A 16,833-nucleotide genomic window follows, 5' to 3' on the forward strand; every position below is an offset into this window, starting at 1 on the left:
AGGTCTATTTTTAAGATATGGGTTAAATTCAACCTATTTATTTTTCATAGATAGCAACACACAAAAAACATAAATTTTACATCAATAACAAAGCTCTCTTTCAACATTACAGCTGGATATATAAGATGAAGTCTCCCATCCGGTGTGTTCTCGTCCTTATCTAGCTGTCTTATTTCTATCGTGTATTATTCACATGAAGGAAGGGCATCTCCAACCTCGTTACGACACTAGATAACTTTCAATTACACAAGTTGAACTACATTTTTTTTTTCGTTAATCTCGTGAAAAACAATCTTACTGGAACTGAACATTTTTGTATTATTTCGTATATATAATATGTTAAACGTAATACGCGTTATGAATAGGTACTTATTTGTATTAAAATCTAGAAAAATATCAAGATATTCACTGCAACGAATAGATCTTTCTTAAAAAACCATCTAAATTATTCATTAAGCATTGAAAATTTATTTCACAATAGCTGAAGTTTCATTGGCTTTACAGAGATTTAGCGTTTTAAGAGGATTCCCGAGATAAAGAAAATTGAAGGAGAAGCATAGCCTGGATTGAGTTGGCTTGAATCCATTTAATGTTGTGAGTTGTAGGTTAATGTAGTGAGGCTGGCGTTTAAACCAGCGCTTACTACTTTAACACAACTAACACAACACTTTTCATTATAATTTATATAGATTTTATTGGAAATACAAAATGTCTGTTTATTAAACATATGTATTTTAAGTCGTTTCATTATAAGTCATAGCTATCGGTATAGAAAATAATAATAGACAATCTGTGATATTAAAAAAAAAAAAACAATATAGTCCCTATTTGAATATAGAAAGTGAGCAATAAAATCTTTATACGGCGGACAGTTTATTGCGTTTCGAAGGGTGAGTATAGGCAGCATGTGTTATGATATAAATTATTGAAAAGTCTTGTAATAAAATCCCGTGTTATCCGAACTGGCGACACGTTTCCAGAATGTATGAAGTTGTGAATGTACTGCGTGTAACTGCTTGGATGTGGTCCGAGTGCAGGAGGATAGCGGACAGCGGTTTAACGAGAATAGAAGTCGAGATTATTGTCATTAATTGGGTGCAGATGCGTGTTGTATATAACAGGTAAATAAAGGTATTTCAGGTAAATAAGTTTAAATGAAATAATTGATATATACAAAAGAGATCAAAGACGTCTAAAGAGGATAAAAGTTTTCTTTAATCATGACTTTATGTTATTTTCTTTGTATCTTTGTTTTATTTCTATCTTATCTTTTTTAAGGCTTAATTAATTACTTAACAGTTGTTATATAAGCCTTACTTATCATTTCTTAATTCATATAATATATTTTAACGATAATTTCCCGCCACTTCTCATATTTTAAGCGTAACATTCAGTTTTTTCTATGAACGTGTGCTTTACGATCAATATCGTAAGAGTGTGACAAACATACAGTCAATATTGTGAGGGTTAGGTAGCGTATTAGTGAAAAGCAGATTACAGGTGATAGCCGTATTTTATGTTGTAGATAATTTTGTTATTAGGGCTTGAGATTTAACATAACGGTCACCTTTTGAGTCGGATCCCATTTAACTGAATAAGGTTAATAATACTTAATTTAACTATTAATGTAGCTGTAAAATTAATAATTTAAACATGATGTTAATACTTTTATTATTTATAACAATATCTCTTAATATTGAGATCTAAGACTTTCGCGAGTATTCATTTAAATTAAACTAATATTTTTGCGGAATTCAAGGCGTATTTTATTATCATTAAAAACTACACACTCCCGAAATCAAAATAATAAAATGCGCGGAGTTATCCCGAAAATATTAGTTTCATTTAAATATCTCTTAATGTCTTTGATAAATTAATTCTTACTTTTAAATGAAACTAGTATTATTCGGATATACTACGCGTATTTTATTATTTAAAAACTACATAATCCCGACGTTTCGGTTACTTTGCAGCAACCGTGATCACGGGCAGACGAGGTTACCTCGAGGTAACCGAAACGTCGGGATTATGTAGTTTTTAAATAATAAAATCCGCGTAGTATATCCGAATAATACTAGTTTCATTTAAATGAATAAAACTCGCGAAAATCTTAGATCTCATTAAATTAATTCTTACTAGCTTAGTCCGAATGAACATAATCGGCTTACTACGAAGCGATGTTCATAGTTTTCAGTTATAAATTTTCCCACTTTATGTTTTTAATAAGAAACGGCAAACGCTACGTATGGAGTGCGACATTTCAAACTTGGATTAAGCAAACATTAACCTTACTTTGATACTGTTACTGTAGAAGATATATGAATTATAAACTGCTAACTATCGGTTTTCGGTTCGACGATTCAAACTAATAGTAATGATTTCGACTGTTATAAGATGGATATTATTATTACAACCCTAAAAAAAAAATATACAATTATGTTACTCTAAATTAGTCTATTAGAATAACAAAGAAACATGGGTGAACAATAAACATTCGCACTTACAGACATAATAACCCGTTCGTTATATAAATATAAGGAAATAGAAGTTTGACGTCATTTTCTAATTCTTTAACTAAAACCAAAGACATAGGTCGATGAGGTTTTTAATTTATTTACATATAATCGAATATCACATCATTATTATATTGATTTACGATACTCGCATTACAAAATAATTGATGTGTATAACTGAGTCCTTGTATCGATTTAATGCTCACATAGCTTTCATCAACTTTACTGTAACAAATAATAATTTATTTATTATAATGAGTAGTATTATAATATTCCGGTCACCGCTTGCTAACATTACCCGTATGTTTTTAACAACAAATTCACAATAAAAACTAATAAATGTATGTTTTACAAATTAAATTACGCACGAAAAATTTTCAAACCAAGTGGGTGCGACACTTAAAAATAACAATATAAGCTCAAAGGTAATGAAATATTTCATAAATATTATTTGCTATTTTATAAAATCGATTTTATAATTAATTGATGATTTAAATAGCCGACGAATTAAATATAGTGATTAAAATATACGGAATACTATATTCTTTTATCACAATGTATTCGTGTAAAATTCACCATAAATGTTTGAGAGATTTTGAGTAATTTTTTTCGTATTTATAAAACCACTGGTTCTTTCTTGATTTTCGACTTAATAAGTATCATTCGACGTTTTGTTATAATTATAGCATTTACAATATTCTCTTTCCCGAAAATTGTTCTGATATCAATAACAAATAATTTTATGTCCTATCACGTAATGTTGCATGATATCTGTCAGAAATAAATAGCAATGCAAGTAGTTTTAATGAATTCACACGTAATCATATGTTTTCGCAGTTTCGTGGCCAAGAGACCAAAAATGTGACCATTAAAAACGGCGTAAATTCATTGTACATGACAAACTTTCATGCAACATAAATTAGGCACAATAAATTCAATTAATGTGCTTCAAATTGAAATAGTATTTTAGTCTCAAACAGTCACTGCAAATCTGAGGGATCGTAAGCCGCTTACAACGCCCGCCAGCTCTAATTTATTGCCACTAACATAGACCATCGAAATTGTGAATGCCTCTGATACATCAAAGATAATATTTAGCCACGTTAATAATTCCAATCGAACAAAGAATAATATAGAGAGTAAGTATGTGTAATTAGATTGGATTAAGGATGTAAAAGTGTTGCGATTATCGATTTTTATGCATATATCGATGATATGATATCGACATTGCCATGTATGGCTTTTTAATTATAATAATTATTGTGTCTATATACATTTATTATTATATAGTCTGCGAGGTTTCTGCGACAATCCTTCCTGTGTATAATTGTTCCCTTGCTGACAAAGCCGACTTTGTAGCTTGTTGCTCTCATTTCATTCGAATTTAAAACCATTTCAGGATAAGTGAATTGCTAATTATAAGAAAAATAGTGATTAATAAATTGATCTTTACAGCCAACATCAAAGATAGACGTGATACCCACACGTCCATTAAATTTTTGGATGGAATGTAACTTACAAAAGATTCATTATGTGGCCTAATTTTTGTACAGGGAAGGAGAAATAAAAACGTCTTACGTCATCGATTCGTAACCTCAAATGATGAAATTAAACGATTAAAAATATAAAAAGCTAATAATTTAAAGGGAGATGATGTTTTAAAATGAAGTATGGTAGTATACTACTAGTCTAGGGTTTCTTTATTTATCTATTAGAAATTACGACAATACAATATGACTTAGAAATAAAGTACGCATGGTTATTATATTTCCTGTCACAGCGTGTATCTACTGATTTGACAAAGAAATAAATTTAAACAAAGACAGAAGAGCTGAATTAACATTAAAAAATATTCCATTATTGAGAGGGTTTTATAAAATTCAAAGAACTCAACTTTTTAAAATTTAAGCCATGTCTGCATTCACAAAACATTAGCTTAAATATAGTTTTAAATAAAAAGGTTTCCATTTGTCATATGTGTTCAATTTTCGTTATTTGATTATGAACGAAACATATTTATTTACTTAGAATTCATTATTCATTTATTTAACAAGCAACGTTGACGTCGGTAGAAAATTTTCCAAATTCAATGCCACAGATTAAATAAAAATATATCTATTTATTAATACATACTCTTTTGTAACAATTATTAAATAAAATTTAATTATATACCAGTTCTATAATTCTATATGCCTTCAATGACATAATTACTTATAAATTGTGACGTTTGAATTCAGTTTTGTACTTAAATGTCACGAATTTTAAGAAACATAAAAAGAATAGTAATATTTTAATAAATCGTAGTGTTAAACTTGTTCTAGATTTATTAATATCTTGCGATCGTAATTTATGTTTAGTTTTGTAATTATTTATTATAACCTATGAAGTAAACGTTGCAATTGTCTGGTAAATTCGATATCCAAGAGCGAAGATTCAGAACAAAGAGAGTGCAAGCCAGGGAAAAGGTCCATAATCTGGTCCAAAACGCTGACTGAGGCCACACAATAAATCTTTTAAGGATTATCCTGTAAGTCCGACTCGTACGAAATGATGTATCTATTATGATGTACTCGAAATGGCTACTTTAAGTTATGAATGAGTGAGTGAACGAATGAAATTATTTTTCACTTATTTTATATTATATATATATTTTAATTCATCTTGATTTTTATATTTTTAAATTATTGGATATAAATTTAAATATGTATAAATAATTTAATATTTATATGCAACGAAATTCGTTTATTTAAAACCTCATTATGGCTGCCCTTTTTAGTGAAATAAATGCAGGTGTGATTTATATAATTCAGTTTGCGGTTATGTAACAAGTGCACGGGAAGTGGTCGTCGCATCCTGCCGTAACTGTCGTCATACGTCACATCCGGTTTACTGTTTACAAGTTGCTTTGTTGTTGGATGTAGTAAAATATGCTTTTACAAATTGTATTATCTTTTAATATACTATATTAATGTGTTAGTATGGTCTTAATCTCGATGTTTTGTTAGATCTAGTTCAGACTATATGAAAAAAAATAATGTCAATAAAATAAGTATGGTGTAAATTGGACAATCTTGTCAAAATTCCTACAAATTGTTTTTATTAAGATACACTTTAAGTAACAGTGTTATCAGTATTGTTGATACACTTCAAAGACAGTAATACTTCATAAGGATTTTTATTTATGGCATTTTTTATATGTTTAATAAAAAAAAGTCGTGGTGGCCTGGAGGTTAAAGGACCGCCTCTTATGCTTGAGGGCGCGGGTTCGCAACCTGGCAAGTACCAATGTGATTTTTCATAGTCATATGTACTTTCTAAAAGTATTTAGACACCACTGACAGAGGGTGAAGGAAAACGTTGTCAGGAAACCTGGTCTTATAATTTTAAATTATAAGTTTGAAATCGCCAGCTCGTCTTGAGCAAACGTGGTGATTAATGCTCTAACCTTCTCCATGCGAGAAGAGGCCTTTGCTCAGCAGTGGGCTCCGATAGGCTGATGATGATGATGATGAATAATTAATGTATCCACAGTGATTACATGGCATGACAACACCATTATTGCGAAACTTGGAATAATAATTGATTTTCTGTTTTAAACAGCGTATTGTCTCGCAAATATTTCTTATCTGTATTAGTTCGTTATCGACTTAACTAATGTACATATTTAGGGTTCTGTGGTTACCGAAAAACAATACATATATGTGCGGGCGAAATATGTTATCATTTATAGTATTATATTTTTAAAGAAATTATTTTGTCAGAAATTTTCATTAAAAAATGTTTTTTTTTTCACACAAAAACTTTAAGTTTATTACAATTACTTACGAGTAAAAAAAAACATTATCTGTCAATGTAAAAAAATGTTATTTTTTATTTATTGCTAACCTTTAAGGAGGTGGGATTGGTAAAGCGATGCTATATAAAAAAAAAAAAAATACTAAAATCATTACCCACCGAAATACGACGGTCAGAAACTGCTAAATAGTAGGCAGCGGTTCATAAAAAGTCACGACAAAACCTTTGACAAGCTACATTTCAATTATCAAAGCCTTATTTCATAGAAACTTGAAAAGAAAGGGATATCTTTAAAATAAACTAATATTTTTCGGATTATACTACGCGTATTTCATTATTTTAAAAAACTACATACTCCCGACGTTTCGGTTACTTTGCAGCAACCGTGATCACGGGCGGATTGTTTTCAAAATAATAAAATACTCGTAGTATAATCCGAAAAATATTAGTTTTTTAAATTAATATCCGCTAAGGTCATAGATCTCATTAAGGGATGTTTTTATTAAGGTGATGTTTTTAAAATCTTTAAGAAGGAACGACTTTTATAATCACTACACGTAATCGTTTTATTAATACATATATATGTAATGACGCGGTCAAAGTCTTTTGTTTGGACTTGTAGCTGTAGCTGTTCGGCGTATTGGTTGTGACACATTAAGCGAGGGGAGGACGGGGGCGGACGAAGTCGAGTAACTGCTAGTATGGAAATATTAACTATTATTTGGCATATCAGAGTTATAAAATATTTGAAATCGTTTCATATCGACCATTGTAGAACTATGTACGACTGACAAAAATATTATTTTATTTCCGTTTAAACAATAACGTCGAGTATTTTAGTATGCATATTTTAACTCCATACTTACGTAATATTGTTTCGTTTCACTCTAAATTTATTATTCAATACATCTAATATTACGTTAATATAATCATATATTTGCTTGTAACATTCTGGCCCGTTTTAAATAAGATAAAAGATAAGTAACTATTTTTTAGATTATCACATGGACATGTCTAAATAAAGATTTATTTCAAATATATTTTTGTCATTTTTTTTTCTTTATTAATCATAACAGCCATCACTTGGTTTGGTGCCTACCATATTTTTATTACATTAGTATCATATACAAAATCTTGTCTACATATTTCACATGCAACAATGTATGTCATCAGAGTTAAGCCATTTACTGTATAAAATTGTTTCCAAGCTTCATTCTTATCGCGTCACTAAAAAGAAAAAATAATTTTTTGCTTCATTTAACCATTTATAAGAAGTTATTTATACACCTGACTGTAAATTTTGATCGTTTTGGTTAATTAAAGAGCTACATTTATTTTTATTTTATCTGTACAATTGGAATTTAATATATAGCAAGTCGTGGTGGCCTGGAGGTTAAAAGGCCCGCCTCTCATACGTGAGGGCGCGGGTTCGAAACCTGGCAAGTACCAATGTGATCTTTTCCGAATCATATGTACTTTCTAAGAGTATTTAGACACCACTGACGGACGGTGAAGGAAAACATCGTGAGGAAACCTGGTCTTATAATTTCAAATTATAAGATTGAAATCGCCAACCCGTCTCGAGCAAGCGTGGTGATTAATGCTCTAACCTTCTCCGTGTGAGAAGAGGCCTTTGCTCAGCAGTGGGCTCCTATAGGCTGATGATGATGATGATATCTATATTGGCAATGTATATATGACTTGATAATTTTAAAAATGTTTACACAGCAACATACGGAACCGTTATTTGAATATTCTTTATGGTCTTGGCAGTACAACAATGGACAGTTCTAAATGACGAATAAAGATCTTTCATAATAGTTAGTTATACATTATAGCGAATACAGGTTAGGTTTTTAAATGATTTTTGTGATGAACATTGCTTTTTTTATCAATAATTATTTTTTTTATAAGAAAATTGTGAAAGTGATTTGAACTATAGATGTACGACGAGTTGTTTTACGAAAATAAGACGCTATCTTGATATTAAGGTAAAACATCTGTATATTTCTCTTAGAACATTCCTTCATAAAAGTTTATATAAATATAAGATATACGTTTAATAATTATTAAGTTTGATTTTGTTATTTGAATTTTATCATATTGTTTGTAAATACGTATCTCAGTAATGTTCAGAACGGTTCTTACAGCTGTGTCCTTTCGTACGACTTATTAAAAATCATACGTATTAAGTGATTTTATATGTGATATTGTATAATTTTATTTATAGAATAAATTAACCATTGTTTTTGAACTTAAAGAAAAATATATAAGAGATATTTTTAGCTTATATGCCTATATTATGAAACAAAATATCATAAAACTAATAAGGGACATTTATTTTATTTTAAAATTTAAATTTATATATTTTTCAAACTATGAGTATTCTATATGAGATTGTATGAACAGAAAAATAAAAAAAAAAGCACAGCCCTTATAATTGTAATGTAAACTTTATAAATTTTAACTGTGAGTCACCCCAACATGTTCTCCAGCAACCTTGAGTAATCAGTTTGCGGGCGTGCGCCGCGCCGCTCTTGACGGTGGGGATAAAAAAAGCAAAACAAAACCAAAAACACACATTTCAATTAATCACGTTGAAGGAACACGTGTGAATCGATTATACACACACTATGATATAATAATATTGTAAAAAACATTACTGAATCTTGCGAAACAACGATTGCGATGAGTTTCGATGATGTAAACAGTGCGCATGTGTCGACGGTTCAAACTCAGTTCAATGTTGTGCGCGTTTTAATTTTGTCGGTTTATATCTATTAGTGTTGTGGGTGTGTTCTATTTCTATGCAGGTAAGAGTTATATTTGTATACGTATTTTTGTTACTACACCCTTACAATCTATCCGGTTAATAACATGTGGTTGAAAGAAAAATGGAAATTTTTATTTATATCATGCAAGAAATCACAGGAATGTAAGAAAATTATGATTAAATAATTTTTAAATTCATGCTTCTGAATAGTATTACTAGAAGAAATTTTTGTTTCTTAAAGTTTTTAAGGCAAATTTGTGTACATACAAATAGATTGTATGGGGTTAGATATTCGTCATAGGAGTGACAGTAAAAATATATTATATTTTAGGGGTTCGTAGTAACTTATTTAAATTTTATTTAAACCCTACCAACAGTGTAATAATTTTGTTACTACTTTAAAAATTTCATATGTAATCAGACAATAAGTTATACAAGTCCGATATGTACATTTGATGTAAAATAGATTTCTTTAATATGGTATGAAAAAATACAGCATTTGAACTGGAATAACTTGGACAATTTTTTTTCTAAACAGTTGCTAGGTATATACTAAAATAATAAATTAGGCTTACATTAGAGTACTGGTTTATAAAAATATAAAACAATCACTTCGAGAGTGCAATATATTTAAGTAAAAAAGCAATTTTATTATTACCTAGTCTCCTGGTAAAACATTTCACATTTTGTGTACATGAAAATGTAGTAATCTATTTCGGTATTACGTCCAGTAGAAATATACAAAGAGCAGAATTATTTCAAAGTAAGCTTTATGCTTGTATACTTACTGACTTCATCCATGTTGTCCTAAAATCGATGGTTCAGGCATATTACTCAGGCATATTTGATGACAGTATGATGATTTAATTTAACTGAGGATATACAAACAGACACTAACTATACAGGACTTATAAGGACACCCATATTGTAGTCCTTTAGTCAGAAATTTAAAATAAAAGAAAGAGATAGATAATATGAGTGCAAAAAAAATTCTTAAAACGAGACTTGTTGTACGAGTCTTTTATAAGCCGGTAATAAAATTTGATGCTAAATTTTGTTTACAGACGAAATAACGTAATGAAAGATTCATCAGTAGGTATATGTATACACGTATAAAAACGTTTTCAATATGTACTTTTACAATAAATAACATATCCAGAGGGTGTCCTACTAAGTATTTTTCCGATATTTAACCCTGGGCATACGGGTACGCGACACCAGATCCTCGAGCCACCACTTTCATACCTTTATCCTCATTCCATGAGGTCCTGTACCTCCCCCCATTCCCATTCCTAACCTCTTTCCCCCCGTCTATATCTTTTCCTTTCCTGGTTTTACCCGTAAAACGGGGTTTTGGAGGTCAGACGGCAGTCGCTCCGTTAAAACCACTCCTCGCCACTCACATGGTTGACGACATTAATGGACTGGGTACGGCGCGCAGGCACATCGCCCTACACCTGCGATAAGTGGGCAAGGGCTACCGTGTCAAGTACGGGCACGGCTAAAGCCGTCAGTACCCCAAAGGAAACTCCGCTTTGTAACGTGGAATATTGGCTCTCTAACCGGACGATGCAGAGAACTCGCAGATGTACTCATGAGACGTTGGGTCCAGTGTGCGTTCCTACAGGAAACTCGATGGAAGGGCAATAAGTCTCGGAACATCGGACAGGGTTACCGGCTGATATACACTGGGTCGCCTTCAGGTAAAGCTGGTGTAGCGGTAGTGCTATCTGAAGAGCTTCGGAATGGTCTTCTTGAAGTCGATCGTCGCTGCGACCGCCTGAGGCGGGTGCGGGCACTGATCGAGGGAGTGATTACTAACTTGATCAGTGCTTATACTCCTCAGGCGGGATGTAGGGGGTCCGAAAAAGAGTCATTCTGGGAGCAATTTGAAGAGGTTCTACGTGCTATACCAGCTGCTGAAGTAATCATAGTTGGGGGGGGGGGGGACTTAAACGGCCACGTAGGTAGGGCAGCGGAAACGTTTGATCGTGTACACGGTGGTTTTGGTTATGGTCGCCGCAATTCAGAGGGAGAAAATATTCTCAGAAACTGTATTGCGTCTGACTTAGCCGTCGTGAACACGTTCTTCCAAAAGACTCCACAGCACCTTATCACATATAAGAGCGGGTCCCATTCAACCCAAGTAGATTATCTGCTGACCAGACGGTGTCATATCGGCAAGGTGACTAACTATAAAGTCATTCCTGGTGAAAGCCTGACGGCCCAACATCGACTTCTTGTCATGGACTATGTCGTTACCCCGAAAAAGAAAGTGTCCGAGAAACGTAAGCCTCGCATCAGGTGGTGGTTGCTGAATGAAACGATGCAGACCAGCTTTTGGGCAGAGGTTGAGAGTCAAAATCTGTCGACTAATACCGCAACTGCTCAGGAAGTTTGTGATCAAGCCCAGTCAGCAATTATCACAGCAGGTAAACGAGTTCTAGGCCTTTCTAAGGGAGGACGGGTCATTGAAAAGGAGACATGGTGGTGGAATGACGAAGTGCAGGAGGTGGTTCGTGAAAAGAAGACTGCCTTTAAGAAGTGGCAGCAATCAAACTCTCCTGAAGACAGACTAGAGTACATAGCAGCGAAACGTGCCAGTAAAAGGGCTGTTGCCAGAGCCCGCAGTGATAGGTTATCACCGTTATATGATACACTTGAAACTGCGGAGGGGCAGAAGCTTATTCACAAATTGACACGAGCTCGGGATAAGGCGACGCAAGATATCGCAAAATGTCTTAACGTCAAAGATTCCCAGGGCACGCTGCTGTGTAATCATGCCTCTGTGAAGGAGAGATGGAGATGCTACTTCAAGGAGTTGCTAAATACTCAGCACCCGTGCAGTCTTCCAACCGAAATACCTCCTAATCTTGGACTTATTGCCCCGATAACACCTGACGTATCTCGGAATTGTCTTCGACGCATGAAGAATCGGAAAGCGGTGGGACCTGACGATATTCCGATCTAAGCGTGGAAATCATTGGGCTCTCTTGGTGTGCTCATACTGACGCACCTTTTTAAACGCGTCTTGAACATTGGGACTATGTCACATCAGTGGCGTTATAGATACATTACCCCTGTATATACAAAGGCAGGGGCAGTGTTCAAGATTGTGGTAGTTATAGGGGCGTTAAGATCGTGAGTCACACCATGAAGCTCTTTGAGCGCATGATCGACCTCAGGCTCCGCCGAGAGTGTACTGTCTCGGAATGTCAATATGGATTTCAGCCAGGATCGGGCACCTTGGACGCCATTTTTGCCATCAGAACTCTGATGGAGACATACAGGGAAAAAAGGAGAGCTCTGCATGTCGCATTCCTAGATTTGCAGAAGGCGTTTGACTGCGTGCCTCGTCAATGTATCTAGTGGGCATTGCGATTCAAAGGGATCCCTGAGGACTATATTGACATCATCAGAGACATGTACCGTGATTCCGTTTCAATGGTTAGGACTGCTGTTGGCGATACAAAACCCTTTCCGATCTCAGTAGGGGTTCACCAAGGCTCGGCTCTTAGCCCATTCTTGTTCAATGTAGTGCTGGACACTGACTCGGCTAACATCCAGGACCAGCCTCCATGGCTGATGATGTATGCCCATGACATAGCGCTCATTGATGAGAGCAGGTTGACGCTGGAGCGAAGAGTGAACCTCTGGCAGGGTACGCTTGAGAACGGTGGTCTTAAACTAAATGTGACGAAGACCGAGTACATGGCTTACGGAAGCCCGGACTCTTGCACTATCCATGTAGGTCCTGAAAAGTTCAGGTACCTTGCATCTATTCTGCATGAGTCCGGAGGCATCGATCACGATGTCCAAGCCCGGATCAGCGCTGCTTTGGCGAAATGGCGTGAGGTCACAGGTGTGGTCTGTGACCGCAGAATACCGCCTAAGCTCAAGGGACTAATATACAAGAGCATAATCCGACCGGTTCTCTTATATGGAAGCGAATGTTGGCCAACACTGTCCAGGCACACTCAGAAGCTTCACGTCACGGAGATGAAGATGCTGAGGTGGATGTGTGGCGTTACGCGGGTTGACCGTATACGTAACACATTTATACGAGGTAGTCTTGGAGTCCGTGACGTAGCGGATAAGCTTCAGGAGAGTCGCCTGAGATGGTATGGCCACGTTGCACGCCGGCCTGAAAACTACGTCGGAAAAATTTGCCTTTAAAATATGTCGGACCCTGGAGCAAGACCCCTAGGACGCCCAAGAAAGCGATGGCTGGACACCGTGAAGCAGGTTATGAGAGCCAATGGACTTACCACCGAGGATGCTAAAGACCGTGCAAAGTGGAGTAGTTTGAGCAGGAAGGCAGACTCTGGCTAATGCTGGGATAAATTGCCAGGAAGAAGAAGTAGAAGACAATAAATAACATATCTATATTATTTAATATTGATGACCTCTGAGCGTCATCTATTGCATGTCGTAATACAGGCGGCCGCGGAGTTGGGGTAGGATAAAAGGTCTAGAGACTCCATTATGGAAGTGCCGATGGATTGTATCACTCACCGTATAATCCTTAATACTTATACTCACATATTCAAGCAAGCGGTTCGTGACATTATTGTTTTTTTTTTCAGTGTTTAATACATATTATTCCAATTACCATTCCTATATTCATATGATGACTTTAGTGGCTTAAATTGAAAAAAAATAATTATAATTTATCCCTTTATTCTCCACGATCCGAAAAAAGCAGTTATGTTTGCATAACAGTTTTATAAAATGAAGCTTTTAATAAACAATTCATTAATAAGCATTTGTGTTATAAAATTTACAATGATATTGTAGTCAGTACAATCTTCTTTATACATTATGTAAACCTTTTGTCGGCATGTTTTTGTTCTCAGACACGACTGATTTGTTTTGTATCTTGTATAGTCAAAGTATGGACAATTAGTCCAAACAAAGAAAATATTGGTTTTGGTCATTAAAATCGTATTATTATTTTTATATCCCTCATAACATCTATAGGCGTCCATGAGTAAACAGTACATTAATATCAACAGGTCAGCATATAATTTTTTTTTTTTGTTTCTACATATTAAAGCATCAAAAATTAACTGACATGAAAATGTAATTCTATTTAGCGTAGGTTTACTTAAGCAATTAATGTTACATTGTAATTGATTGTGACATGTTCATGTGTGTAACTGTTAATTTTTTTTTCCAGATTTTTCTGTTATCATGAACGGAAGATCATGTCCTGGTTGAATATTCGACTGGATCGAAAGATGTCATTAAAGCACTTAATATCTATACGATCTTTTCTCATGATAACCTTCATTGTCTTTACACTGTCGATGATATGTATTCAATTCGTAAATAACAGCTTTATTGAATCTGATTCATTGGTCCAAGAAGTCATAGAAAATGTTGGAAGAGATTTAAGATACGCCGATATCTACAGGAGAGCTGACAAACTGTCGAAAAACCTTAAGTACATGTTGATTTGGTCTGGGGCAGAAGACGCCCCGTTATCATACTTTGGCGGTGGTCAAAGAAAATTTCTTGAGAAAAACTGTACCAATATAAATTGTTACGTCACAACAGATAGGAATTTCTTCAATGGGGATACGACGAAATTTGACGCGATCGCCTTTAATGGCCGTACTATTACAACAATGGGGAAGTCTCAGCTTCCGAAACGTCGATCACATCACCAAAAATTTATTTACTTCAATATGGAATCGGCTGATAATTACCCTTTATGTTCAGCTTATTTTGATGATTTCTTTAACTGGACAGCAACCTACAGATTGGATTCAGATATACCGCTTACTTACATTCAAATCAGGGATAATAATGGAACAGTCGTTGGACCAAAGAAAGATATGAAGTGGGTAGATATGGGTTTTCTTGAAGATGAAGAATTAGAATTGAGGATGCAGAACAAAACCAAAGCAGTTGCCTGGTTCGTGTCGCACTGTAAAACGAGAAGTAAGAGAAAAGACTATGCCATCCAATTGAAAAAAGCTTTGTATTCATTCGGTTTCTCTGTGGACATATATGGTAAATGTGGTCCTTTTAAGTGTCCAAGGCATAAGGAGGAAACATGTTTTTCACTTTTGGAAAGAGATTACGCTTTTTATCTCTCTTTCGAAAACTCTTTTGCCGAAGATTACGTAACGGAGAAGATACTTACTGCTTTACAGCATACAACCGTACCAATTGTGCGTGGTGGTGCCGATTACTCCAGGTAAACTAATATTTTTAGTATTACTTTAGATAGTCGACAAACCTGTTTTCGATTCATAAATTTCACAGTGCCACCTTTATATGTTTGTCTCACATTTCTCTTTTCTATACAGATTTCTACCTCCTGGATCTTACGTCGACGCCACTAAGGTCACACCCAATGTTTTGGCTTCCGAGATTGTTCACATTATGATGAATACAAAGTACTACAGTCAGTTCTTCAGATGGTGGTCGCATTACAGTTACAGAGACCCGTCTCAATCGGATCACATTTGTGCATTGTGTGATGCACTTAACGATGAAAGCAAAAGAGCAAAAACTAGTACTTACAAAAACTTTCGGAAATGGTGGAACACTAACAATAGGTGTAAATAAAGAAAAAATTGATACCTCAAGATTTACTTAATCAAGTAATATTTTACCGTAGACTAGATGGATTCAGAGTAAAAAGCGTGGGGTGCATTTGACTACATTTCATATCTTCCTCTCATAGATAGTTGCCACTAGAATGATTTGAACATTCAACATCAAGCACCCCACGCTTTTTACTCTGATTTAAATTATTTTGTTAATGACTTAAATTTTATTATAATTTTATTTTGAGGTGATTAAATATGAATAATTGTTTGACCTTCTACAACTGTAATATAATTTCTTTTTAATTGAAAATTATTTTCTATTTTATTAGTTTGGTTAGCTATAAAAGCGTGTTTTTTTATTTATTATTATGGATTTAATATATTTATCAGGCATCAGAGAGAGGGTAAAGGGTATTAAATTTCATTTTGTTAATTGTAAAAGAAATTGCAGATGATTTTGGTACAGATGAGGATCTTACTCAGTTCTTAAACCTTCAGACCATCCAATCGAATCGACCCGACTGTCGAGGGAATTAAACTTCCTTTTGAGAGCGAGGTGCCATCTATTAGGTTTTCTTAAGAAAATTCTAATCAATGGGTTCCAGTTTTGCAGTATTGAAGAATGGCCATAAACTCCACTGTCGATAGTAGTTATCAAATAATCATGTTTTTGACAATAAGCAATGTTGAATTATCACTTGAAATGCAAGACACATATAGATTATATAGACGATATTGTAGTTTGTGACAGCGCATTTCTCATTGCGGCCAATACGTCTACTTGACTATGCTATGAGCTTTCAATGTTGTTACCTCGTGTTCCCAAAGGATGCCTCCTATTTAATTATTGTATATATATCTAATATAACAAAATAAATGAAATCATTGCTTTTCTCTACAGACCCTAACTTCAACAGCCGCTTGTAGGAAGGATTTTTAAAATCGTAAAGATGAAGGTAGTAATCAGTAGAGTATAATATTTAGAATAAGCAAGATTAGAAAGCTTAGGAAGACATCGAGATGATTTTGATTATTTTTAAAAGAGACTACGATAAACAACAAAAAACAAGAAAATGATAGAATTTAATCCCCATGCTCATACTGTAGAATTGGAAATATAGGGAGACCAATATATTCACATAATTTATATCAGAAAGTCACAAAAAAACACTAAAATTTCAGTACACTC

At 34.2% G+C, this 16,833-nt stretch overlaps 1 protein-coding gene across 2 annotated transcripts; it reads left to right on the forward strand.

Moving 5' to 3' along the window:
* The first annotated feature begins 4,761 nt into the window (after window positions 1–4,761).
* LOC116774365 (alpha-(1,3)-fucosyltransferase C-like) lies at window positions 4,762–16,526 on the forward strand. Of its 2 annotated transcripts, none has more exons than XM_032667079.2 (3): window positions 4,762–5,040; window positions 14,261–15,286; window positions 15,399–16,526. In XM_032667079.2, the coding sequence occupies exons 2-3, from the start codon at window positions 14,289–14,291 to the stop codon at window positions 15,658–15,660; spliced, it is 1,260 nt and encodes a 419-aa protein (XP_032522970.2). In that variant the 5' UTR covers window positions 4,762–5,040; window positions 14,261–14,288; the 3' UTR covers window positions 15,661–16,526. The 2 variants fall into 2 exon arrangements, with proteins under 2 accessions (XP_032522970.2, XP_032522968.2); XM_032667077.2 differs by lacking the exon at window positions 4,762–5,040 and adding an exon at window positions 8,799–9,121.
* The last annotated feature ends 307 nt before the right edge of the window (window positions 16,527–16,833 follow it).

The sequence above is a fragment of the Danaus plexippus genome, chromosome 26 (genome assembly GCF_018135715.1).
Source record: "Danaus plexippus chromosome 26, MEX_DaPlex, whole genome shotgun sequence".
NCBI lineage: Eukaryota > Metazoa > Arthropoda > Insecta > Lepidoptera > Nymphalidae > Danaus > Danaus plexippus.

Bases quoted from the DNA above. Each gene is read 5' to 3' on its own strand.
- LOC116774365 (XM_032667079.2), top strand. From the start codon at position 14,289: ATGTCCTGGTTGAATATTCGACTGGATCGAAAGATGTCATTAAAGCAC. The intron at 15,287-15,398 runs GTAAACTAATAT...TTTTCTATACAG, and splicing joins GGTGGTGCCGATTACTCCAG to ATTTCTACCTCCTGGATCTT.